General features: G+C 32.8%; 4 protein-coding genes across 8 annotated transcripts; 3 read left to right on the plus strand and 1 right to left on the minus strand.

Moving 5' to 3' along the window:
* Positions 1-4,047, plus strand: LOC115245727 (protein enabled homolog). 3 transcript variants are annotated; one of them, XR_003885585.1, is made up of 9 exons: positions 1-657; positions 867-1,065; positions 1,145-1,292; positions 1,388-1,502; positions 1,567-1,620; positions 1,749-1,910; positions 2,576-2,700; positions 2,928-3,162; positions 3,546-4,047. XR_003885585.1 is itself a non-coding variant. In XM_029824176.1 (8 exons), the coding sequence occupies exons 1-8, from the start codon at positions 561-563 to the stop codon at positions 3,108-3,110; spliced, it is 1,083 nt and encodes a 360-aa protein (XP_029680036.1). In that variant the 5' UTR covers positions 1-560; the 3' UTR covers positions 3,111-3,326. The 3 variants fall into 3 exon arrangements, 1 of the variants encoding a protein (XP_029680036.1); XR_003885584.1 differs by lacking the exon at positions 3,546-4,047 and adding an exon at positions 3,319-3,525; XM_029824176.1 differs by lacking the exon at positions 3,546-4,047 and having other exon boundaries at positions 2,928-3,326.
* Positions 3,654-9,683, minus strand: LOC115245726 (probable ATP-dependent RNA helicase spindle-E). The gene is given in 10 exon segments (XM_029824175.1): positions 3,654-4,286; positions 4,637-4,980; positions 5,164-5,671; positions 5,673-6,751; positions 6,855-7,021; positions 7,166-7,520; positions 7,907-8,364; positions 8,474-8,774; positions 8,857-9,086; positions 9,499-9,683. Coding segments are annotated over 9 exon segments (3,606 nt in total). The 5' UTR covers positions 9,067-9,086; positions 9,499-9,683; the 3' UTR covers positions 3,654-4,102.
* A 3,634-nt stretch (positions 9,684-13,317) lies between these two features.
* On the plus strand, positions 13,318-16,954 carry LOC115245724 (globin). 3 transcript variants are annotated; one of them, XM_029824172.1, is made up of 4 exons: positions 13,318-13,507; positions 14,297-14,483; positions 15,914-16,139; positions 16,444-16,954. In XM_029824172.1, the coding sequence occupies exons 2-4, from the start codon at positions 14,329-14,331 to the stop codon at positions 16,504-16,506; spliced, it is 444 nt and encodes a 147-aa protein (XP_029680032.1). In that variant the 5' UTR covers positions 13,318-13,507; positions 14,297-14,328; the 3' UTR covers positions 16,507-16,954. The 3 variants fall into 3 exon arrangements, with proteins under 3 accessions (XP_029680032.1, XP_029680031.1, XP_029680033.1); XM_029824171.1 differs by having other exon boundaries at positions 13,319-13,497; XM_029824173.1 differs by having other exon boundaries at positions 13,332-13,403.
* A 126-nt stretch (positions 16,955-17,080) lies between these two features.
* Positions 17,081-22,707, plus strand: LOC115245725. Its single transcript, XM_029824174.1, has 4 exons — positions 17,081-17,290; positions 17,354-17,495; positions 17,603-19,063; positions 19,256-22,707. Exons 1-3 carry the CDS (start codon positions 17,251-17,253, stop codon positions 17,817-17,819), a joined length of 399 nt encoding a protein of 132 aa, XP_029680034.1. The 5' UTR covers positions 17,081-17,250; the 3' UTR covers positions 17,820-19,063; positions 19,256-22,707.
* Positions 22,708-23,962: the final 1,255 nt, after the last annotated feature.

The following is a 23,962-nucleotide window of genomic DNA, read 5'->3' on the forward strand; positions in this document are numbered from 1 at the left end:
AATTGGCCCTTATACGTCAGATGTCAGTTGATGCTTATGGATATACTCACTTTAACGACGTCGAAAACATATTTTGTATAGATATCAATAATTCGGGTTATAGAATAACTTTATCGTTACAGTATCGCGACAGTTGTTGAGAAATTAGAAAATAAGTATTATGGGCTACCATAGCAAAAGCTCATTTCAGTATATTATAGAGCAAGATGAACGGGTGTCACTCTTTAAGGTTATCTAGATGAAATTTTTATAATTTCTTTTTCTCATTTTTCACATTTTTCACATCTAGATAAATTTAAAACGGGAACGTCTTTATATATTATCTAAGATATACTTAGACGCACATGTAAATCACATAATCCTTACACTACTGCACATGAAGAAATCCTTTTGACGTGACGCAAAGCTCTTGAAATTCCACTAAATCCTGTATTTACAATAGTTGCTAATATGATTGCATATACACAAAGAAACAAATTATTATATTAATGTAATAAATACGTAGTATTATAAAAAAAGAAAGAGAGAGTGTGTGTGTGAAAAACTATTAGGACAGAAAGATGCCGGCGATGCTAGTTGGACCACCTCAACGCAACGAGCAAATGTGGCAAGCATTAAAAACTCATATTATGAGAGAACGACAACGAAAGAAACAAGGTATGGGAGAAAAACTTTTTTCTTTATAACTTAAAAACTCGCACATACTTATGGATATGCAGACTTTCTATGCTTAATTATTTTAATTTATCTAATTATTCTAATTTATATATAAAAACAATTTTTTCTGGATATATTATTATATGGAGCTTTTTCTAAGAATTAACTTTTTTTTTAGTAATACTTTATACATATATGTTATATTCCAGAGCAAGAAGCTGATGCAGAGAAGGAAAGAGAGCGACAACAGAAGCAAGATGTGATGACATTAGGCGAAACGCGGGAACAAATCTCTACCTTGGAAAATGAGTTAGCCCAATTGAAAGATGAGAAACATCAGTTGTTTTTACAGTTGAAAAAGGTTCTAAATGAGGATGACAGAAGACGACAACTTATAAAAGAAACCAGGTTTGCACCATTCTTTGCAATCCTTGCAAAAAGTGCATTCAAGATTATAAGATTTATGTAATAAGATCCTATTTTTCAGTGTTTCTTCAGAAGTCTTGACAACAGTAGGAGGATATCCAGCAACAGGTCCAAGAGTCGTACATCCTCAATTGTTTTTGCCAATAGCACGAAGCAGCAGTCCTCTTTACAAAGTTGCGGTTGGTGCTCCAACGCATCTGTTACCAAGTGTATGTGTAACTTTAGCATATTATGTATATACACTTCATAGTATAAATTTTATATATTTTTGTAAAAAAAACTAATTATATATCTCTCTTTACAGAGTACCTTGAAAAGAACCCACAGTCCATCGCCGCCACCTACTGCATCTCCATATCATAGTGTATATGGATACAAACCGCCACCATCCATTCCAAATTACAATCCCCCACCTCCTAGTAGGTATACAAAAATCATATTTGTGATATTAAATACTATTTTATTATATCTGTATTTTTGTAGAATCTGAGGAAGCTGCTAGACGATCCAGTGATTCTCGGGCAGTTCTTTGGAACAGTAAGTAAATGAATTTTTTTTTCGCGACTAGTTTTATGCTGTTTTTATTAAGAAACATGAAAGTGCAGATTCTTTCTTTTATATCTGCAAATATCTTATTCATTTTGTATATTTTTTTCATTTGACAGAAAATAATCAGTATTCCACATCGAATTTTTATTCGACGCCCACAGGACAGAGTGTTTACAGTTATTCCACACCTGTGTCACAACCGTCCCGAGAATCCTCGGAGTCGGCTAAACCTATTTATCTTTCGGGAGGTAGAGCACCATTAGCTACACACCAGACTGGTAATATTAACTATTGATGTCAATTCTTATGTTATATTATTTCATAAAGTGGTATAAATCTTTATTTTTATACAATGATGCATTTAATGAGAAATCCTAAAAGAAAAGATAGACTCATATATACGATCTAATCTAAAAATATACTACAGCGTCGCTTTCGGCTTTTTTGATATATCTTGAAAACTTATTTAAGATATTAAAAAATATTTTATATAAAAGCTTTTATATAAAAACACTTCTACTTAATTACACCCAACAAAATCAAACAAAAAATTTTTAAAACATTTTTTCAAAAATTAATTTTTAAAAAAGGTTTGCGAAGTTTTCATGCTAGTCTCCCTTTCTATCTTTTTACCTTTTTTACGAGATTAATTTAAAAAAAATAAAGCGAAGAAGTAATGTTATAAGATAACGGCAGATTTAAAATTGAAATAACTTTTAAATGAGAAACACGATCTGATATAAAAAATGATAATTCTATAATTCTATCTTTATTTGATATACAAGAAAGATTTTGTTGGGCTCCTCGTTAATTACTTGGCGGATTTTATAATATATATGCGATTTTAATATTTGGTAATAGAACATTATTTTAAGAAAAAGAGAAGTAATGAAATCTTACGAACTGCCGTCCTTTATTTACATAAATTATATATGTTTTACAGCATATGTAACTAATTTACACTCGATGGAGCATAAAGGCGCTTACGGTGAGGATAAGTTTTACCTGCGACCGACAAATCACGTTACCGTCCATGGTGGAGCTATTCCGATTCAACAACCACCTCAGGTTGTGCTTAAATACTATATTATTTCTCTATATTTTTAAATTTTCTAAAAAAATATAAAAAAAAACAATACTGATGAAATTCAGACAGCATGCATCTAAAATTTGACAGCGACTTTTTTGCATATTCCGCATATAATAGTCATTATAGTATTACATTCATAATGAAAGTACTAGTAGTTATATATATAGTTATATAATTGAGCTTTTATCTTTATCTGTAAATGCAGGGCGCAAAAACGGGCGGAATTACTTCGGGTTATCCTGTACGAGCACCTCAACCACCCCCTGGTCCATACCCGCCGCCACCTCCACCGTCTCCTGGTACTTATGTTAGCGGCGCGGCCGCTAACGTACCTGGTAGACTATTATATACGCAACCTGGAGCTCGTTATCTTCAACGAGAAATATAACCTATTCAGTGAAAGAAATTTAAGAATTGGATAAAGCAATGGAATCACTAATGTAAGTAGATTTTAAACTGTGTGCATTAGCTATCAATCACTAATATAAGTAGATTTTAAACTGTGTACATTGGCTATCATCGTCGATGTATCACTACAAGCAAATCTGGAAATACTGATTTTGTAATAAGTAAATGAATAAATTTCGAATTTTCAGTTGGTACTAAAAAAATCTATCTAAGAGACCTGTCATACTATAAAATAGTTTTAGCTGTTTCTCCTGCAGGGTATAAAATATTGCAATCTACAATAAATTGATCGAAAAAAAGTTAGACGACTGATACTTGTTTTCTAGAACTCTCTAGTTATAATTGCCTTGTTATATTTTCATGTTTAAAAAATACTAAAGTAAAAAAAAATTTGTGCACTTATTTTTACTTGAAGGAGACGGGGGGGTTTGGAGAGGGAGAGAGGGAGGAAGAGGAGAGAGAGGGGGGAGAGAGAGTGAATACCTCTTTGAATATAAAATATCTATCTTATATAATTATGTTATGAAATATAATTTTATCATTTTATAAATGCATGGATACAAACCTACACTATATACATATGTAATACAACAATATCAAAAATGCTTACATATTTATATGTTTATATATATTAGTAAATTAATTTCTGAAAACGTTAAAGTATAAAGAATAACATAAAATAATAATAATGTGCTCAATTGTGAACCAAAAATAAAAAGAAAATATATTGTAAGAAACGACAATTGTCTCTTTTTATAATAATACAATCACAATAAGTTTTTAGAAATATAATGACTAATATTTTATTTATTAGTTATGTACATGAACTCTTTGGTTTCATATGTATAATGTCAAATAAACTAAACACTCAAATAAAAAATAAAATATACATGTGCATAGAAGTACACCTTATAAAATAAAAAAAGAGAAAATTAATCAACTGCAATCTATAATTTCATTTTTCACATCGTATTATAGCCTCATTTTTGTTAGAATACTTTGCAAATCTTCTCCAAATTCAGTAGTTGTATCTATCATTTGTTGCTTTTTTGTATGTTGTTCCGAACATAAATGTGCACGAAGATCTATAATGCCACATATTTCTGTTAGACACAATTTGCAGTAAACGGGTGTGATACTCGTCTCATGCGGATCTCTGCGCATATAATATAAAATATCATTAATATTACTAATAATTGATTAGATTAATTAATATTTGATTAAATAATTCATTATAAAATACAAAAGAAACAATAATTATATATATATTGAATGTTTAATTTATATAAAAGAAGACATATTATAGATTAATTAATTACTCAATAGCCAAATATATGTAATAATATATCGACAAGTTTTGTATTGTGTTAAAATAATGTGACTTTATGTTTCACTTTAAAATGATACACAATAGATACATATTGTAAATAATATGGATAACAACATGTTAGTAGACATTTGTTACATAGAGGTTCTAGAGAAAGTAATGATAATGAATGTACATACTTGTGAGCCAGAATTTCCAATTCTAACAAATGTTTGATTATTTCTTCGAGTTTATCGTTTTTTTCGTTCAACTCCAACGCTTTGTGTAGACGGTATATATTACTTTGTCTCAAGGTTTCTCGAACAGGCTCCAGGAATAGAGTTTCGTCATATAGATTCCATTTATCGAAATTATTAGTTAAGATTGGCTTCTGTCTCTTGCGGGGTTTATATATTATTTCTTTGAATGCATTCTTAATTTGATTCTGGCACTTTATAGTCAGCTCATTTTGAGTCTCCTCGTCTATATTGTCGTCTTCATTAAAGTGCATTGCAACATTCATCCAATGGCGTAATTTATTTATCTGCCAACAAAATTTTTACATACAATTAATATATATTAAATTGTCTTCATTTTACATATTTATATAATGAGCATAAATATCTCTCACAAGAAAGAAACTCCCAGATACTTTATCTAAATACATTGGTATATGTTATATGCATATTGCATTATGTATAAAAACTTGAAATATTGAATGACGTACCATTCGCAAGTCGTTCATCGTGATCTCAATGTCGAATATAATTTGTATATCGTGCTCCGGAAATAAGCTCTTCTCTGTAGAAGGATCATATCCTAGTCCGCACAGAGCACCTGTGTAATAAGTGCCCAGAGGACTACGTCTTAATTCCATGTACGGCGTAAAAATTAAAGTGATTAATGACGCGAGACCAGGCGTGTTAGGCAAGAGAGTTGTATTTCGTAAGATCAAATGCGCAATATTTTTGGAACTTCTATTAATAGTTTGCGCCACGAGAAGAAATTCTCTTGGATTATCCAGGCAGGTGTCGAGTAGAACGGAATTCACCGACGTGGTATCCACGGTCACAAATTTCGACATTCCAGTGCTCACCAGATGGATCAGTTGAGTCTCTACCGGTGAAAAGGGACCTTGCAATATCACTTTTGATCGATATTCGGATTCTTCCGGTAATTCTGGATACGGTTTCTTATCATACATGTATCGCTTGTACGGTGGTTCTTGCGGATCAATCCTTCGTAAGACCGAGTTTCTCGGCTCGGCGACGAGCATCTGTTTCGCTTAATAATCGTATTTGGATCGGAATTCGACACTGTCTCATCTTGACACAATTTTGAACGAACCAATAATTATTGGGCGCGCAATTCTTTTCCTCGTATTCGATGTAAATACGGTTTGATCCATCGAAGGATACAGTTATGTCTTCGTCATTTTTGAGCCCTATATGCTGTCCGAAAATCTCCTGAAATCTCTTGGAATACAACGATCCGGGCTGATGCAACGGCCATCCCCGTAGGATGACAGTATTTATTGGGTTGCGGAACGATAATTGTTTCTCTATATTCTGTTTGCAATCTTCCATCTTGTTTGGAAACTTAATGAAATAATTTGGATAGAACGCACCGGAAATTATCATTTTAATTATAAAAGTGTGATCGATACAAAGATTTTCCCAAGTGTTTTTATTACTACCCATAGTTTCTTTTATACCAAAATGGCGTAATTTCATCGTTAGCTCAGTTATAAAGGCATCGATCTCGCGCAACGATTTCACGCGGAGACTTTTTCGCTTAGCCCATTCTTTTTCCTCCTGCGGGTTAGTTATACGACGATTTGCTTTATCATTTCGCCATACTTTGAAAGCGTTCAAGCAAGCTATACTATCACTGTCCGAGTTAGCGGCCCAATATAGCTTCTCATTATAGGTCGATTCTAATTCGTGAAAATTGATATTAAATATATCCTTGACAGACATGCTGGCCGCGATAATGATTGTGTCCTGCAGAATACCGAAGATATGACCCAAGACAATCAACTTCGACACGCGTATGTCTAATGGAAGGGCGGCCATTACACGACCCAGGGGCGTCAGCTCCCCGTCACATTCTTGAATGCTTTGACCTTTATCACGCAATGCACCCACTTCCTTCAACAATAATGTAGTGTTTCGTAAATTGCTGAGATTGGGTGGGTCCAGAGAAAGAGCAAGCAGAGCTTTTGGTTCGCCCATATTCAGTAATTTTGTCTTGAGAATTACGTTCGCGAGCGGAATTCTGAGCATTTCCGGAGGAGATTCTTCATGTAGTATTGTCTGTACACACACACACAATTTTTAGAATAATATATTTATAAATTGTATTCCATGTGAGAGAAGATATGGTCGGATTATTGTCTCATGTAAAAATGATACTTGCCTCATAAAATGATCTTGGCACCATTCTATATACTCTACCATCCATTAGACGACCTGCGCGGCCAGCACGTTGCTGACAATTTGATTTGCTTGCCCAACAAAGTTGTAGACATTGATAATTGGATCCAGACTCAGTTACAAGAAGTTTCGTTAAGCAAAAATCAATCACTAAAAACCAAAAAGAAAAAGCACTAAATAGTTTTATAAATTAAAATCAAAATGGCAAATTCTTTCTCTCTCTCTCTCTCTCTCTCTCTCTCTCTCTCTCTCTCTCTCTCGATAAACAAATGTTCTTGATTGACGATAACGTACCGTATTTAACGTCTGGCACAGTGACGCTACTTTCAGCAATATTTGTCGAAAGTATGATACGTCGGAAATCTTCTGGTGGCTTTTTAAATATATTCTCTTGGTCCTCAGTTGAGATCAATGAGTGTAAAATAATTATATCCCATTTCGCATCCGCGTATTTTTCTGATGAAAGCACAGAACGTAGATCTTCGATTTCAGAAAGTCCAGGCAAAAATATTAGCACGGCGTGCCTTTTGTACGCACTGTCGGAATCATTGCTCTTTCTATCAACGCGATCAAAAATATGTATAATACGTGCACAAAACTCAACCATATCATATGTGAATCTTGGTGCATCGTCGTTTATTTTAGGTATCTAACCGAAAAAATATTTTTCATGATTAGTTCTTTGATTAAAATCATGAGACAAAAAAAGAAAGATAATTATTTGTTAATAGCATTGATTATGTGTGTATATATTAATGAAAGGATAATATTCATCTATAAAAAATTAGCAAAGTTTATACAAATATTAATATTAATACTCGGAATATGGATATGTAATGATGACCACTAATTTCACAATCTTCATAAAAAAAAAAAAAATAAATAAATAAATAAATAAATCTTAACAAAAGAATTTTAAAAAATCCTTAAAGAAAATGTTAATATGTAAAATTTTCTTCCAAACCAAACAATGATAATGCTTGTTCCCAAACATTAAAATATTTATTTGTGTATGGTTAAAAAATATATACTTACATTACCCAGGTTTTCTATTTCATCTATATAATATATAGAAACGTTGTAAGGACTACGCTGCGGTATATCGATAATAGGTGCTGGTAGAAGCTTATTTTCGACAGGTGAGGAAAAATATTCAGCCAATTTATCTACATCGATTGTAGCAGACATCAATATAACTTTAATTGTCGTGGAATTCGTACGCAACAACTTTTTAACCACGAGCAGAAGAAAATCCATGTCTTCATCACGCTCGTGAACCTCGTCTAATATAACATGGGTGTATTCCATCATATGCTTTTTATTTACGAACTTATGCAAGAGCACACCGGTCGTACAATATGTTATACGAGTATCGGGACATGTATTCTTTATTAGACCCATTTGATATCCTACAAGCGTACCGACAGGCCATTCTCTTTCCTGGCTGACTCGTTTCGCGATGCTCAAAGCGGCGATACGTCTCGGCTGTGTTACTGCAAATACAAAGATTCTCATATCGGCAAAATGTTAATAATATTAAAGTAATATTCTGTAGCAGCAAAAAAATTCAAAAAATGCAGTTTAAACTCAGGCAGAACATACCTACAATGTTACAGTGTTGTCTCTTCTCAAACTCGGCATCAAGAATAAACTGAGGTATTTGTGTCGTTTTTCCGCAACCTGTGGAACCACGGATAATAACGACAGAATTGCTCGCAATCATGGATACAATTTTATCTTTCACAGAAATAATAGGTAAATTGGTCTTGGGTCGATAAGCAAAGTTGTAGGTTCGATAAATTTGAGCAGTATTTTCTCTGCTAAGTGCTTCTCCTTCAAATGCAGTGACTTCTGACATATTGTCCATATGATTATTTTTATCAAAAACAATATTATTTTTCAGCTATAGAAAGAATAGTAGAAAGGACAAAATAAAACAATTGCAAAAGTGGTAACAATATTACATAGTTATAGCGTCATATTACCTGTAAATATTCTTGATCGTCTTTTTGTCTGTATTCTTTCACATAATCCATTTCTGATTCCATATCGTTGTTAACATCATCAGATTCTATATGATGTAAAACTCTATCATTCCATACTACTTTTCGACTACTAGGACATGGCATTACTATTTTGAATGGATTAGTTGATTTGTACATATTCAGAATATCGTTTACCAAATCGTCACTCATTGTTACAATGCTTTATTGACCTGTTTAACATTACAGACAATTAAAAACTTGTGTTAAAATCACAAAACCGTGCAACAGTTTTTCAAATGTTTATATTGCCTATTCTTCAAGAGTAATTTGCTAAGTTTTTGTAAAGACTACAATTTATCATGAATATCAAACTGGAAAGCAGAAAAAATAAAAATTTCAGAATCCTAGGAAAAATAAAAATTTCAAGATTATGTTAATTCTTTTATATTTCCCAAATATATATATAAAACAAGTGTAACAATATATATAACAAGTGTATATAAACAAAGTATTAAAAGAAAGAAAGGAAATTTAACGTCTTTTTACGAACACATATATATATATAAGTTCCAATGGGATTAAAATAACATTATATGCAAACACAATCATAGATTAGAGAAAGTACTAAAATTACACGCGTACCTTATCGAAATATATTATCTCTCAAAAATATACGATGATTTATTGAATATGCAAGCGCGAATAGAGATAAATTAGAAAATAGATACTTCTGCGTCTTCTTCTTTTTTCTTTCATATACTCTTCCCAAAGTATTTGTTCAAGGTTAGAGCACCGTATATTATTCCGGGAATGGAATATAATCCGCGTTGGTTTGAATCTTTCGAGAATCGCAATATCGTTTTTTCGATAAATCACGAAATAAATCCTAGAAGATTAACCCCATTTGGCTTTTTAGATGCGTCTGATTGGCGATTGGATGAGGAGATCCTCGTTCCTCTTGTTCTCATTGGTCAATCAAAGAATACCTAGCGTTGTGCATCACGTAACGCCAGATGGAGCGCGCACAAAACTGTTTATTCATTCCACACTTGTCATTGCGATTGTTCGTGGCTAAAAGTAAATCTCGCGCGCGAAAAGTTTGTCGCGAGTGTCTCGGTAAAGTGCGGAATATTTATCCGTGTAAACGCATCGAACATCGGCGTACAGTATCGCTAGCCGATTCGAATTGCTTCGACGTAACGTTGTATCTGAATAGATTTCGAATCGCGCCGCGATGGTTCGTAAAATCGCGTGTATTCGCAAGTAACGTGCGTTCCTCCTCCCCCTCCCGGCGAATGTTGTACCGTCACTATAAAAGTGAATCTCTCTCTCGCGCGCAAAGAATTGTCGAAAATGCTTGGTGAAGTGGTGTTGGTGTGGACATTGTCAATGTCGCGTGATTTTAATATCGGCGATCCGTTTCTGTGTGCCCGGCATCCATCGAAGTCGTCCTGGCGTATCTCAAATTTTCGTCGACGTACAACGACAGTGCGACTGGTGATCGTCTAATGTATGTACATTTATATACATCATTGTTTGGTAGAGTCGTATCTCTCAATATTATACATCTTGCAATATAATTCGCTAAATATATATATTTCGATCATTTCTAATATTTATTAAAACATTTTGAATTTTATTTCTATACGTTAAAAATATTAGCTCCATTCGCCCCAGTGAGCATTATTGAGAGGATGAGCTCTTTAAGAGGACTTTTTAAAGACTTAATCAAATTTTCTTAGAAATGATATCAGTAAGTTATCTTTTTGTAAGATATCTTTCACAAGAGCTAGGCCCTTCGAATAAATTCATATTCATTATTCCCTCCTATTTGTTGCAACTCATTTATCTAAAAAATAAATAAACGTTGCTTACAAATTAAATGTAATTAAAATTTAAAAATAACATATTTCACATATGAAAGGCCTTATTGTTAAAAATACGTGTTATTTAATTTAATTTATTTCAATATGTCCCAGTGAGCAATATGTTATCAAAAGAAATTCATAAAGTACTCAAGTTTAAGAGTCGGACTTCCGAAAACACCATCAAAATGATAATATTATGATATCAATAAGTCCTCCAATGCGTCGATTTTAGAGGAAAGAAAGACATCATATAATTGACATCTAAAAGAATTCCACAATCTGACTTCTTTTAAATATCAAAAAAATGTCACCGTTAAGAACCGTTCTATTTGTAGTATTATATTTTTGGGCGAGTTTTTTAATTCATCGATTGATCAATCGCATGATGCACAAATGTAGCAAATACAGGACTTTGCTGTACTTGCGCATCATATGCGATTGATCAATCGATGAATTAAAAAACTCGTCCAAAAATATAGTACTACAAATAGAACGGTTCTTAACGGTGACATTTTTTTGATATTTAAAAGAAGTCAGATTGTGGAATTCTTTTAGATGTCAATTATATGATGTCTTTCTTTCCTCTAAAATCGACGCATTGGAGGACTTATTGATATCATAATATTATCATTTTGATGGTGTTTTCGGAAGTCCGACTCTTAAACTTGAGTACTTTATGAATTTCTTTTGATAACATATTGCTCACTGGGGCGTTAATTGCACTCTTCCTTTGCTCTTTCTCTCGCCAAAGGGATTAAAACGTGTATATTTATTTCGTATTTCATATTTTAAAAATGCAAAAGAGAGATATGCGACTAAAATGAGTGTAGCCAATTACACACATTGCAATTGCCTCGACATCTCGATCGTCTCGATACTTTGAGAATCGCAATATATCGCTTCTGAATCAATTTCGAATTCGCATTCGTGAAACTGCATTTAAATCGCTCGACATTTCCCACGATCGTCCTTGACTAAAAGTGAATCTCGCGCGCGAATAATTACCGGAAGTGTCTTGTAAAGCGAATTCGTCATAACGCAAAAACCCTGCGTGCACCTCTCGTTATTAACGCATAATATCGATATTATCGGGGTTTCGGTATTGGCGATTCGCTTTTGCGTGTTCGATCGAGATCGTCGTCGCATCTTTCAAGACATTTCTTCGCCAAAAATGCAGCCGCAGTGCAACAAATGCACGATCATCGTCAGGTATGTGTATATGTATAGATATATCTCATCGTTTCGCCTTTTCTAACACTTGAAGGAATAAGCGAAGCTCGCCGCCATTTTCTGATTTTACAATACAAAAACAACATCTCGCACAAATTATAAAAGCCGTGATTCTAGTTTGAGAGTTTTAGGTCACAATTGTATTTTATTTCTTAAAAATTCTGGGATTATATTACGCCAACATTTAATTGTCGCCTGAGATCTGTTTATTTAATATACCTGTTTATTTAATCTATCGTGTTGGGATCACGTTTTCCAGACATTGTATTTTTCGTGAATCAAAGATGTCAAACATGTCTCACGCGCGTGGTCAATCGATAATATATTTAATAACAAACTAACCACGTGTGTAAGCGATGTCTGACGTCTTTGACAAATGTACAATGTCTAAGGGACGTGTGATTTCGATGGAAGGAATTAACATTAAAGTGATTAAAAATAGATAGGTCAATAATAAATAAATTTCAAAACTCTGGGGTCCTATCTCCCAATTATTTTTTACACAATTATAAATGATGTGTAACGAAATATACAAAATATGTATATACATATTATTCGAAATTTTTACATCTTGTTAAAGATTTGGAAACAATATAAAACGTTATTAAATATATAAAATTGAATGGAAATGTATAGAAACTAATGAAAGATATTAATATTATTAATTAAAAAATAGATCATTAAATAATTTAAAAAATAAATTTCAAAATTCTGTCTCTTTTCAGTTATCTTTTATACACAGATACAAATAATAAATATATAACAATATATAAGAGAGAGATATGTGTATATATTATTCGGAATTTTTATATCTTATTAAATATCTTAAAATCGTGTAAAATATTGTGAAATGTATAGAACCAAACTATACGACTGTATATTTAAGTGCAGTTAGAGAAAATACTATTTCGTCCTTCTTCCTTAAATTGAACAAATTTTCCATTAGCGCGTGCTGATGTCGCTATTTTGAATTTACTTTACGATTCTTTACGATACTTTAGTTGTCCAAAAGGACGATCCCGCGATCGTTGGCACATTTTTCATTTATTGTTTAATCGAGATCTCTGGATTATATATGGTAAGTCAAGTTTACGGACTTTGTCTCGTCAATTTCTTCATTTTTCTTCATTCTTAATTTTTTTATTTCGCGTGGAAGTGGATTCGATTTTACGGATTTGACGGAATTACTCAAGAGAGAATGATTCCGTGCTCGTTATCGGTGGCAGATTTTTCGCTTATTATTTAATAACGAGATCCTTGCTAGAGACAACCGAGCTTATACGGACTTTGGAATGTCTCGCGAATGTAACGCAATTTCTCTTCATCGCGTGTATTCGGAAGTGGAGAGTGGGGACGGCTTTAAAATAGTTAGATCGGCCGCAGCATCGAGTAGTCTCTGCTTGACCAGTGTGCACGCGTGGCACGTGACATATTGTACTGGATTATAGAGTAATTGATACGATTCTGGATAAGCGAGCCTCATATCATCATACCAATTTGTAGTTGCTCGCGCAGTGTCTCCGGTGTCTCCTCGCTCTGCCTGGTATCACTCGGTTTAGTTACTCTCTTTACGCTCTATCTTCATCCGTAGACAGTTTAAACAATCGCAATGTCAAGGTTGCCAAAAAGAGAAAAGAATGATAAATTAATATATATTGCGAGAAAAAATAAGAAAATTATTATACAAACATCTATTCGTAATTTATATTTGATATATTTGATGTTGATTTGAATTGTTGGTTCCTTTTATTTTCTCTACTAGTAGATACTTTGTCGTTTGTCTTTTGTTAACGTATGTTAACTCTGGTATACGCATAATATACGATACATAATAAAAGAAAGGGTGTTTTTACAAATTTGCTCGAAAATTATTATCGTTTGTACAATGTGATATGTATAATACATGTGTTATATTTCTCTCTTCCAGAGATAATGATATATTAAAAAATTTCTTTTTCTGTTACATATCAATCCCGTACAGCTTTCACTTTTGAATGTAATGATTTAAAAAATTTAGTATACTAGAACGGTATATAAAATTAGCTGCCATTTTATCGGAATATATCTTGTTTCTCTTACTTTTATTGAAAGCATTTAATTTTTCATTACATTAATCCTACTCTTAAACAATAGAGATATAAAACTGTCATCGATTAATAATAATCAAAATTGTAAAAACGGCTCATTTTTTAGTTAAAAACTTAAGTTAAAACTCGTAAATTATTGTACACATATTCCTTTAATCAATTCTGCAACATTCTTGATTAAAGTAAACACTCTTTTCATTAAAGATTACGTGCGGAATAATTATCTGATCAACGATGCCTGATTGTTTTCCATAGATTAGATTCTATTCTTATACGGCGCGACGAATATGGCGTTGTTCCGCGGTCTATTTAATTTCTTTCTGGACGATAGTAAGGTAGACGAGAAAATTGGCATGACGGAGAAGCAAAAGAGGCTGGTGCAGAACACATGGGCGATCGCTCGTAAAGACGAAGTTTCGGCCGGACTCGCCGTTATGATCGCGTGAGTGAATTATCGTCTCTTCTCGTCCGTTCTATTTTTCGATGTTAGTTCGGTACTTGGTGAGGATAAATCGACGGAAAGACGGTGAACGTTGCCAACGTTGGCAGGTTGAGGATATCATAAAATAATTCTTTCACATATGGATCAGACGTCAATAATAGTTTCGCAATACGCGTGCGGAATTTGAAATTCTCTCTCTCGCTCTCTTTCGACACAGCTTCCTTCGTTCTCGCAAACTTCCGCATTCTAACGAGCCATTCATTTATTTTAATTATATTATCGATGCGTGTTTGGCGCATCATTGAAAATCCATGTCACGCGTCGCAGACCTCGTCGCGAATAACTCTCACGTCTCGTCAAAACCAATCGAGTCTGCCGATGCATATTGCGTCGCGATGAATTGCGAAAAACACGGCAGAGAGTGCACGTTATAAAAATTTCAACGCCAGTTTTATTATCATCCAGTGAGAAATACACATCGAAAAAACGTCTATAGACGTCTAATAGACATCTAATAGACACGTTTTTTCGATCTATATTTCTCACTGAGTGGTAAACATTTTCGATCTGTATACAATACGGAATTAGATTATTGCGCCAATTGAACCATCGTTCATAGTAGTTTCAAATGGCATATTTGATGAGTGATGATGTGCCTAGAATTTGCGATTTTTAAGCACGTATTAAAAGACGTATGTGCGACATGTTTCTGTCTCGAATGGTTAAACTTGCTTATTGACATTTGACATCCGACGTCCAGTGGTTTTAATGCCAAGATATTCAAATCGGGCGAATCTGTGATTTTATTTAAAAATTAGCTGTATTATCGATCTAAACATTTGGCTGCTCGATTGTTCTTGATTTATGGTAACATTATAATTACATTCCGCGTGTTTTCTATCTATCTATCTCTCTCTCTCTCTCTTTTGCTTCATTATGCTGTTCTATCTTATAGAAGATTACGGGCGCAAAATATTAAATAAACGTCGCAAAATCTAGAATTAAATTGTGGTATTTGTAGATCTTTTCGCTTTAAAGTATATGAGAAAAGAAATGATAAAATGTTTCTTATATAAAAATATGACGCGTGTTAAAAACTCAATCTCGTAACTCTTTTATGACAAAACGTAAACAGAGTGATTCACTTGTTCATCCATATTAACTTTTGTTTGACAACGTTTACATTTTCATCATTGATTATTTATTCTCGTAATTGATGCATAATACAAAGAAAACACTTTGTCTATATACAGGGTGTCCTAGACCACCCGTACACCCCTTTTCTTTCAAAAACTAAGCATTTTAGAGAAAAACGCCCATTTTGAGATTATAATCCAATATAACTTTAGTAATAAAGAACCTTGTGATAAAGAACATTGAAAGTGAATTTTTTAAAAATACGGTACATAATTTGAAATCGTTCTTTATAGTTTTTTCAAACAATATCCCGAGTATCAAAAGCAATTTAAGCCATTTAAGGACATCCCGATTGACGAATTGCCAAAAAACAAGAGATTTCAAGCGCATTCTGCCAGTATTATATCGACATTTAGCAAACTGATTGAGCAAATGTACGATCCGGAATTGATGCATGCGAGCCTGATTAATCTGATCGAAAAGCACAAGAATCGCGGGCAAACACAGGAGCAGTTTGAAGTAAGTGAAGATTTGTCTTGCCCCCACAATGATGTAAAAGCAATATCTTGTATTAAAAATTTTGCGTATGAATCATCAATCTTATTATCGTAATTTAATCGGCCGTTTTAAAAAGAATATTATTTTAAAATCCTTGTTTCCTATAAAAATAAAAAAGAATCCCGTATAAGTTAATTCCTATATTAAAGTTTTATCTTTTGATACAAGTTGATAATTTGTCGTTGATCTCAATATTTTTATTGGCTTGACATATTATAACTCCGAAATGTTTCCTTTTTTTCTTAAAAGATAATATTTTTTTCAGAATTTAAAACAATTGATGTTAAGTCTCTTTCGGAGGCACAGGAGGCTTGGAAAAAGATGTTAGACTTTGTTTTTTCGAGCATTTACGAGATTTATAAAAATTAAAACATCCGCAATGTATGTATGTGTGTGTGCGTAATCGCAATTTTTGAATTATAATTGACAAAAATACATGATGCATATTGTATACGTATAGAGCTTTTCGCAAAAATAATATTTATCAAAAGATTTATAATCGATTTATGATCGCACACACAATGGAACGATATGGTTCTGGGCAACATGGTTTTTATGCAACTTACATACAACTAATTACATATAATTAATCACTTGCATATAATTAATTTTGCGCCAAAGAGAGAATAATATTTGTTGTTTCTTACAATTACATATATTGACTCACGTTTCAAGAAACGAAAAGTGGTTAAAACTGATATAACATAATATTGTGATAAAATTTCTACTGTGTTATATGTTTTGCAATAAATGTGTAATTTGCCTATTGGCAATTTTTCCGCTGCATCCTTTTTTCCTTTTCTCTCTCTTCCTCTATTTCTCTATTTAGTTCTTTCTATAATAAGTATTAAAAAAATTTCATTTCTAAATCGGTCACAAATCTCACTGCGAGAGAACGTGATATTAGTCAAGTATTAGCCAAGTTATTCGCGCGCGATATTTCGATATTCTATTTATTATATATTTTTCGATTTGTCTAACCGTTAAACGTCATTTGCTTACTATTTAATATTAATATTTATTGAAACGATAGGGCAGGATGGTATAAAAAGTATATTTGAATAAACGAGGAATGAATGACACCGACACGTCTGTCCCCGATATTTTATCAGGTGGGTCGAATGAATGTTTTCAGAGCAAGACGCGAGAACAATGACATTCCGATGCAATTTTAGGACGTCGATCGATCTCCTTATCCTTACACGTTGTCGGAGGTATCATTATCGCGACTATACTTCTGACCTGCTGCTGTACTATATGCGTGAGAAAAAAGTGCGCGAGGATCATTAATAAGCTCACATGGAGGAAGAAGAAAGAGTCAGTATGAGATCTATGCGTTCCTTTGCAAATTCTCTCTTTAATTCCGAGATACAATGAGATTTGAGAGAACGATTGATTAGCCTTAACGCGAAATATACGTTTAGGAAATATCTTCCTTCTGATATCGAGGAAGGACGAAAGAAGCGAGTGAAAAAATTGCGGAGAAAAAAGAAAAGGATTCTTTCGCCAGAATTGATGCAGACGGAGGTCACCGCGCCGATCATCCCCAAAGAACGGGAGATATCGGAAAATGGATCGCCGACCGCTTGTCACAAATGTTACAGAAAAAAGAAGAGAAGACCCAAGAGACAGATACGATGACATATAAAACGAGACAGATACGAGAGAAAGATCAATCGATAAGTAAACGCGTGAATATTTTTGAAAAAAATCTTTGAAAAATCGCGTGAAGAAATCTCGATATGACAAAATGACGATTTTTTCCTTTGTTTTCGTTCACGCAAGTCTCCCTCCTCTTCTCTCTTTCTAACCTCTTGTTTGATGAAAAATGCCATTTTGGGCGATCGGTATTTACGTTACGATCGGTGCGATCATTTTCGGCTCAACGGTTCGCGCCACGATAGACGTGAATCTCAGCGAATTGGAGTATCTCGCGGCACGACTTGATCCATTCGAGTGCCGGCGATTGATTGCCGCGCTTCATTACACAACTTACGACTTGCCGAAGAACTTGGCCGCAGCTGGTTAGCCTCTTTTTGCCCCTCACTGATAATGTATATCTCAAAAAAATTTCGCTTTAAAAATTTTCCAGTTATTTATTAATTAATTCATTCATGTATCAAAAATATATCTAACGCTCGGTTATTTCCGCGAATGAAAGAGCGTAAAGTAGATGAGGAAATCTCGTGTCTGCGTCACTTGCTCCATTGGAATAGCTTTCCCGGGGAAGGCAGGGGAAAGACGCACGCGGCAATAGTACATCGTCTTCGGCAGCTAAATCGCAATGATCTCGCCGATTGGCTCGGTAAAACTGCCTTCAAACAACTGGGAAAGGATCTGGACGATGCTATCGCGCCATCCTTCGAGGATCTCGTCGACGAGGAAATGGAAACCAGCACGTCGGCATTCCAACGTCATTATAATTACACTCAGGACTGTGCAAAATATACTTCATGTACAAAATAATACGCGAAAAGTACTTTTCAATCGTAAAGTATAAAACAAAGCGAAGAGTGAAGTAAATTTAAACGCAGATAAAAAGTGAACAACATGCGAATGATTTAAATATCACACAAGAGAAAGCATTTCTTATCAAATACACACACGCACACACACACACACACACACATTTAAATACAAAAATAAATCTCTACTCTCTTAAGTGCGCTAAACAAGTACTTGAAATATATTGCCTAGCTCTGACTGTAATCTAATCTCTTTACCTTGACCCTTCTGTGCCCTGGTTCTTTTTTTAATGTAGAGGCTATCTCGATATCTTCTATACATGAAAATCTTGTAATACGAGACAAGAGAGAGAGAGAGAGAGTTTATACTCTTTGAAAATATTTTAGAAGTGTATCTTTATGTGTGCAGTAACATTTTTGGTAAAAAACAACTTTATTAAGATTTTTAAACTTTATCTTTTCTCTTGAGATTCTGAATGTAAAATGTTGGCTATTATATTATCTAGTTTTTTTTTATTTTGGCTCTATCTCACTATATCTATTTCTTCCCCAAAAAATACAAGATTAAAAAGAGATGTCAGTAACACAAGTACATTTCCATTTCACTTACAGCTTCTTTACAACAGTTAAGTCTATTGTCTGGACTCGAGAGGAAGATCCTTGGTTGTCGATTGATACAGTTCTCATGGCGCTCATGCTTGGACTGTTAGGAACATTATTCGTTTTAATTCTGGCCATTATTATACACACCATCAAGAGTAACAAAAATTAAACTCCGCGTGTATGTTCCTCTCGAGATTTAAGTAAAGTTTGTACAATATAAAAATATGTCTATTATATATTAAAAAGAAAATAAATTAATAAAAAAATGTCGCTTTCCTGATTTTCAGTTTGTTATTAGCATCTTCTATTTTTTGTAAATATAACTGTATATTAGATAGAAAATTATATCTCTTTTAATGTTTTTATCAATTTTATATATCTCTCAAGCTCCATTTAAAGAATTTTTGATATTTTTGAAAAAAATAGCAATGTATGTGTGGAAAACACTAGACGAAAACTAATTTTATTACAATATAATTATCTTAAAACAATATATAACTTTTTTCTTATTAAAAGTGAACAGATATGGTTCTAATATTACAATATATAATGAATATGATAACAGACTAGTAAGAAGCGCCTTCTTATAAGCGCAACAAATTATCTTCAAGAAAGTTAATTATGTATCAAAATAATACGTGTTGGATCTGTTTCGGAGCATCAATACCAACTGTTAACAAATTAATACATGTCATAGTGAAATGCATATCGAATTATTATGCATAGAAAAATACACAAAATAAAAAAAAAATCATGCGTTCTGACTTCCGAGAACTCTTAATGATTTCTCTTAATGATTTCAATGATTGTGGAGAACACTTGTTAAAAATTTAAAATCCGCGTTCATTACGTCATTCCTCTACTTATGTTTGTTGGCAATTATCTATGACTGTTCTACTTATAACATCACATATTTATGATGTAACGAACACTCGAGTCAATCCATCTGACGGTTGCGTTTCCGATTTCTTCGATCCTCCATCTTCTGTGATCTTTGATGAATTACCTCCTTTTTATTGTATCTTTTTCGTTCTTCTAACGTATTGTATTAATTTTTTAACGTACTTACACGAAGATGTTTTCGTAATATTTGGCTATTTGAAAATGATTTCAAACTATTGCTTTTGTGAATCTCCCTCCCTAACGACCGATAAGAGGCTTGCAACGCTTGATAAGTTGAATCGTTAAGTGTTTTTGAATGCCAAGAGGCGCATAATTTTTAAATTTTGCATATGTTTTTTTCTATGAATGATTTTATAACTTGAGCTGCATTACTGTAATATATATTATTTTTTAACAGTTGCTGAAGATGGTGCGAAACCGGAACGAATTGTACTATTTTTGGATAATTGAATTTGCTTAAAAATAATTTTCTGTCTGGCTTTTATTAGCCCGTCAGCGCATTCGTTTTCTGCTGAATAATTTCTGCCTGAGACATTTAGGAAAGAAGTTAATATAGATGAGCAACTTTTGGGTGAATCACCCTGTATATTCTTATGTAAAACTCTTAAAACACAACGTACAATATATTTACATGAAAAATGTTACATACGATAAAGTTGCGCAATCTTTTAGAATAGTTTTTTGTAAACATCAAAGCCGACTTAGGTTTAATTATATATAGAAATAGTGGGAAGACATAGTTAAACCCTAGTCACTTTTGCCTAACGCTTACGGAAATAATTCATACTCGCACAAGTCGTTTAAATATGTGTATGAATCATAATAATTTTACTCGAAATAACATCAATAATAATAAAATATATTAATGATAATGACTACGTGACAATGACCATCACAATGACAATGATAATGACAATAACAACGCTATAATGATTAGTTGTTGATAGTGTTATCGCTAATAGTGATAATAGACTATAGATTTATGACTTACGGCTTCGAGACGCGCGTAAAGTTGTGACTGCAAAATTAATCATAATTTAATGGTAATAAGACACTACTTATATGATAATAACGCGTTACTGCGTATCCGTGTGAAACTTATGACAGTTAATTATTAACTATGTAGTCGCATTCGATTTGTTGAAAATGCACAACTAATGTTATAGCATAGCCGTTATCTGTTAGTTTGGCTGATCTGGTTAGCCCTATCACATTAACATTATGCTTCGTAGATAAGATCCGTATCTTAATGGAAAGTACTTATATATATACATAACGCGTATTTTATAAGCAAACATGTGAGTGAAATTGTAATTAACTCGCTATTGAATCATCAGATGTAAAATTTATCTGATTTTACATTTGTTAATTACGTTCGTAATTGATAATTGGCCAGAGATGTATAATTACTAATTATAATTTACAATTAAAAATATAATTTGTGAGAGATTGATGGTCGATATGTGCTAAAAAAATATAAATGTGTAATTATTGATTGATTAATATCGATTGCAAAGGCACTGCAACGATACGATCGATTGCCATTTTGTCAAATGACGTGCATTTGCTATCTGGGCATTTACGTATTAAAATATATAGGGTTTATCTTTTACATAATTTTTACGGACGGAACAATGTGAGCAAAATGTAGGTTGCGAAAGATGACATAACTGCTAAAAAATTAAAATAACGTGTTATTAATTTCATAAAGTAACAATAATAATAATGCAATAATAAAATAACAGAAATAATAATAATAATAATAATAATAATAATAATAATCTGTCGAAAGATATTCTATAAAAAATAATAGATTTATGGGAATTGTAAAATATTAAGAGATAGTAATATCTAACAACCATATAACAATGGTGTGCTATGTAGGAATGATAATGGTATAGCAGTAATAGTAATAGGAATTAATAGTAGGAGTGATAGTTTTAGTAGCAATAGCAATAATAGATAATAGTTCTAATAATAATGATAGTAACAGGGTAGTATTAGTAGCAAAAATAGTATAGTGGTAAAAATAATAATAATAATCGTGATAATGATAGCCGATATATCTTGTGCTAGATTGAGAGATAACATTGATAAAAGAATAAATTAATGACAATTTGACGATCAATCAGAAGAAAATCGCAATATGAATTTACACAACCATGTATGTTTTATTTTCGCCATACAATATAAATATTTTCTGAATGTGTTTTCGATATATTCCATATGTACCACGAAACGTGTATCTATTTGAACGAATACACGTCATTGTAGTAAAAGAAAAGCGAGGCTACACAGAAGGAAAAGAAAGAAACAAAAGAAAAAGGTGTGGAAACAAAAAAAGAAGAAAAAAGCGAGGAAATATAATAAAATATAATAGAATGCATATAGAGAGATGATAAAAGAGAAAAAGAGATGATATAGTGTATGTTTTAGATATTTAGATTATATGTATACACATTTTCAGATTTTAGCGCATAATCTTTCAACAAAGATCTTCCTTAATAAATCGGAAGTCGAGATGTGTCATTCTCAGATAAAATTTTTCAAAGTAAGAAATCTTATAATCAAACTCCGAATAAAAAGGCAAAAGAGCCACGCGCAGTTTTTTGGGCGCAAAGGTATATAATTTTAAACCAAGAAATAAATTAGAATTTCTTTAATTACATGATTCGCGAATGGCGGACGTTTCGGCCCTTTTTTTTTGGGCCATCATCAGCGCAAATAGTACTAAATTAAACTATAAACGGTATACATAAAAAATCTTAATCAATTAAAGCGCAGAGTTACATGGTAACCAACGGTAGAAGGCGTAATCCCTCATGTCGCTCTCTAATTTTTTTAATTTATTTTTTGGTTTAAATTATATACCTTTGCGCCCAAAAAACTGCGCGTGGCTCTTTTGCCTTTTTATTCGGAGTTTGATTTTAAGTTGTAAGAGCCTTACTTTTATATCTTAAGAAATCTTATCTTGTTAACTTTTATTTAATGATTTTGGAATTGCAAAACAATGTGTATTTACTTGGAGGCTGGCCTAATGCTCGCGGTTGATCATGCGTTCACATTATTTGGTATAAACCACGATTACCTAGATTCACTGAGTCATCTTTAAGAGAGACGCGACTCTTCTCGCGTTTCTTTTTATTATTTAATCTATTTATGATTATTAATATTATGATTGATATTGTTATATTAGAACAAACTACCTTCGACTTCAACAACTCTTGCTGATAACGGAATTTGTTATAGCCAACTATAAAGATAGCGCAGATCATTTAACATTTGCATACAAACACGGGATTTTTATAAAAATTCAAGGCTTTTTGTGTAGAATTGAGAGAATCATTAAATATAACTCGTTTCACTTTGTTATGACAAATATAGATAAGATAGATTTATGTTGGTGTGACAGTACTGCCTTTTTTCTATTTTGGATAATATGCTTATACAATCTTATCTCGATATAGTTACATAGACATCTCTACGAGATAATCGTGACTTAGAGGTTGTTCGTGGGTGGGAGCCATTTAAAAGCTAAACTTGAAAGCCAGATAAAGCTATACTTTTTGTTCCGCTTCCATTTTCTTTTCCCTCACTAATTTTAGAACCATTCTTTCTACTGAAGGTAAAATAATTCCTTTTGCTAACTTTTGATCCGCTTGAATGGCATGCATTACTATACTCATAACAGCCTAGAAATAATATATGGATTCTTAGGTTTCATTTTAAACAAGATAAGAGTAGTTTACTGCTGCTTTTTATAATCACCGAGACACACGTACGACACGAAAAGATGCGTTGGAAACTCCTCGT

Source organism: Formica exsecta, unplaced genomic scaffold, assembly GCF_003651465.1.
Source record: "Formica exsecta isolate Colony F162 unplaced genomic scaffold, ASM365146v1 scaffold129, whole genome shotgun sequence".
Taxonomy (NCBI): Eukaryota; Metazoa; Arthropoda; class Insecta; order Hymenoptera; family Formicidae; genus Formica; species Formica exsecta.

What these genes read in the sequence shown, in the direction of transcription:
- LOC115245725 (XM_029824174.1), top strand. Translation starts at nt 17,251, where the DNA reads ATGAATGACACCGACACGTCTGTCCCCGATATTTTATCAG. An exon ending in TGTCCCCGATATTTTATCAG is followed by an intron (nt 17,291 to 17,353) that starts GTGGGTCGAATG and finishes ATGCAATTTTAG; the next exon opens with GACGTCGATCGATCTCCTTA. An exon ending in ACATGGAGGAAGAAGAAAGA is followed by an intron (nt 17,496 to 17,602) that starts GTCAGTATGAGA and finishes ATATACGTTTAG; the next exon opens with GAAATATCTTCCTTCTGATA.
- LOC115245727 (XM_029824176.1), top strand. Translation starts at nt 561, where the DNA reads ATGCCGGCGATGCTAGTTGGACCACCTCAACGCAACGAGCAAATGTGG. An exon ending in CAACTTATAAAAGAAACCAG is followed by an intron (nt 1,066 to 1,144) that starts GTTTGCACCATT and finishes CCTATTTTTCAG; the next exon opens with TGTTTCTTCAGAAGTCTTGA. An exon ending in TCGGGCAGTTCTTTGGAACA is followed by an intron (nt 1,621 to 1,748) that starts GTAAGTAAATGA and finishes TTCATTTGACAG; the next exon opens with AAAATAATCAGTATTCCACA.
- LOC115245724 (XM_029824172.1), top strand. Translation starts at nt 14,329, where the DNA reads ATGGCGTTGTTCCGCGGTCTATTTAATTTCTTTCTGGACGATAGTAAG. An exon ending in GGACTCGCCGTTATGATCGC is followed by an intron (nt 14,484 to 15,913) that starts GTGAGTGAATTA and finishes CGTTCTTTATAG; the next exon opens with TTTTTTCAAACAATATCCCG. An exon ending in AAACACAGGAGCAGTTTGAA is followed by an intron (nt 16,140 to 16,443) that starts GTAAGTGAAGAT and finishes TATTTTTTTCAG; the next exon opens with AATTTAAAACAATTGATGTT.